The sequence below is a fragment of the Gavialis gangeticus genome, unplaced genomic scaffold, assembly GCF_001723915.1.
Source record: "Gavialis gangeticus isolate Ggan-Ray unplaced genomic scaffold, GavGan_comp1, whole genome shotgun sequence".
Classification (NCBI taxonomy): domain Eukaryota; kingdom Metazoa; phylum Chordata; order Crocodylia; family Gavialidae; genus Gavialis; species Gavialis gangeticus.
Window position 1 is genome coordinate 17,254,439 of NW_017729026.1, and position 2,769 is coordinate 17,257,207.

Here is a 2,769-nt window from a genome sequence, read left to right on the forward strand (position 1 = left end):
GGGACCTGAACCTGTTCAGCCTGCACAAGAGAAGGCTGAGCAGGGATCTAGTGGCCTGTTACAAACTAGTCAGAGGGGACCAGCAGGCATTGGGAGAATCCCTGTTCCCCCGAGCACTGCCAGGAGTGACTAGGAATAACAGTCACAAGCTGGCAGAGGGTAGATTCAGGCTAGATATCAGTAGGCGCTACTTCACTGTCAGGGCGGCTAGGAACTGGACCCAACCTCCAAGAGAAGTGGTGCTGGCTCCTACCCCGGGGTCTTTAAGAGGAGGCTAGATGAACACCTTGCTGGGGTCGTTTGACCCCCGTACTCTTTCCTGTCATGGCAGGGGGTCAGACTTGATGATCTGCTCAGGCCCCTTCCAACCCTACCAATTATGAAACTTTATTTGCACTCTGATTGGCTGACGGATACAGCCAATCAGAGTGTTCCAAGTGCGGGGGAGTACCGCCATGATTCCAAAGCCGTGCTGAGGACTGGACATCATTCTTGACAGGCAGTTGGCTAGTCAAAAATAAATGTCTGTTCACTTGTTTGTTGGTTCAATCTATGCAGCTCAGACTAACTGGGAAAGATTTAATCAAATTCAGCCTTGAGTCTTTTGTCTATCTGTACTTAGCCCAAGAGTACTGAATCATGAGTACAACATGCTGTGGGTATCTCAGGTTTTCATTTGGTATCTCCCATTCTAGTCTTGAATAAATCTGACTTTGCATGAAATGGAGGGTTGTAGACCATAAATCACCTAGACAAGTTCAGCATAAATGTAATAGGTTAATTTATAGGAATAATTTTCTTCCTTTCTATGTATTACATAGCAGCAAAATTTTATCAAATCTGGACCATTATCTTAATGATACTGATTACAAAACAAACTTTTATTATTATTTATGATTACCAGCTTCCTTGCGCTCAGAGCTAAATCATCAACACGCAGCAGCAATTGACCAGCTAAGGCATAATCATCAACAAGAATTGGTAGCTGCTAAAATGGAACTTGACAGAAGCATAGAACTTGGAAGACGACAGGTAAATAAGCATTATTGGTAATTAAGTGTAAAATTATGAAATCAGTATTGTCTGTTCTCTGAAGTATAAGGCTATTATAAATTAAGAAGTTTAATCTTTGGATAGCAGCTGAAGTCAGTACATAGTGTATCTTCTTCCTCTAGCTTGCCTAATCTGCCCTCTTCCTTCAACAGATTTAATTAGAAGTTGGAAAATAATTCCCAGTTTGTCTGTAAACTATATATATGTTGAAAAATTGTACAGTGATTTTGAGAGCTCAGCAGCTATAGTCAGAGTGCAAACATTGTTTTCCATTAAAGTTAATCTAATAGCCCTCATCTGCTAGCAAGACTTTAGAAGGAAACGACTCTTTCTCTCTGAAGCAGGCTACAGGGGGGAGAGTGAGTAGACTCTTTGCTAGGAAGCACTAGACCTTGGTTTGAATTCCGTCTAAGCATGGGAGACCTAGAACCCACTCTCCTGCTCCCTGGGCAAGTGCCCTAGGCTGCTGGGCTAAAAAAAGTCCATGTTACCGTGGGTAGGTAGGAGTGAAGGGTGATCCTGTTCCACCACAGGGGGAAATGTAATCCTGAACTGTGCTTAACTGCCAAAACCTGCAGCTAAGTGGCTACGTATCCAACACTTAAGTATATGAAGGCTAAACAGGATCTGTCCATTAGGCTGCTCACAGATGTTAAAAAAAAAAAAAAGAGAAGTGGTGCTTTACTTTAAACTGGGCGCACTCCCATGCTAAGCCCAGTGCATGCCCAGAAGAGGCAGGGTGTTTGTTAGACCTGGCTTGCCTGATGTCTGTATAAATTGGGCACTTCAGTGGGTTTTTTGGCACTTTTATCTAATAGGTGATTGAGTCAGCTATAACTAAAAGTGCCAAAAAGCCCCACTGATGTACCCGATCTATATGGATACTGCAAAGGCAGGTCAAAGTAATGCGCTGCTGCTTCTGATAGAGCACACTTTGTGGAGGTGGGGGTGGGGTTAAGTTTGAAAGCAGCCTTAGTGGCTAAAAAGAAGGGATTCTTTAAAGCTGTTCTCTCCCCCCATTTTCTTTTGGAAACAGAAATGGAAATGATAAATCAGATCCCAATTCAGGTCTTAAAAGTAAAAATTAGCTATAAGACTACCCAGCCCCTTTTGAATGGCATTAACTACCATATTTAACCAAATCCAAGACAACTCTGAATTTAAGATGACTTCCCCCACCCCCCAAATTTGATCCTATACATGGAAAAATTATAAAGTTTGTTATAATTTTCCATATATAGAATCTAATTATGGGAAGATCATCTTATTTAACAATTATGGGAGGGTCATCTTATTTAACAATTTCTTTGCCTCCATTTTTCTGAGCAGGCACCGGGTCACCCCTGCCCTCCCCCCGCCCCAGGATCCCCATAGGTCCCAGGGGAGGTGCACCCAGGCTTAGGGTCAGTGAGGACCTAGTCAGGGAACTTCTGGAGGGACTGGACGTATTTAAATCAGCAGGTCCTGACGATCTCCACCCCAGAGTGCTGAGGGAATTAGTAGAGGTCATTGCAGGACCCCTGAAGTGGCTTTTCAACTGGAAAAGAACCAATGTGGTTCCCATTTTCAAAAAGGGAGGAAGGAGGACCCAGGAAACTATAAACCAGTTGGTCTTACCTCGATCCTGGGGAAGCTTTTTGAGAGAGTTTTCCTGGCGCATGTCCACAAGGGGCCAGCAGGGGAGATTATGCTTAGGGGCATTAGAGGCGGGTCCTG

The 2,769-nt window shown here is 43.8% G+C and overlaps 1 protein-coding gene across 5 annotated transcripts in view; it reads left to right on the forward strand.

Moving 5' to 3' along the window:
- FAM184A (family with sequence similarity 184 member A) overlaps window positions 1-2,769 on the forward strand; it is a 265,054-nt gene that overhangs the window by 207,653 nt on the left and 54,632 nt on the right. For all 5 annotated transcript variants that reach the window (XR_002097914.1, XM_019520036.1, XM_019520038.1 and 2 more), the window contains exon 12: window positions 905-1,032. Coding sequence is in view for 4 of the 5 variants with exons in the window: in XM_019520036.1 (XP_019375581.1) it covers window positions 905-1,032 (128 nt within the window). In the remaining variant the exon portion in view is untranslated. The remainder of the gene's footprint in view (window positions 1-904; window positions 1,033-2,769) is intronic.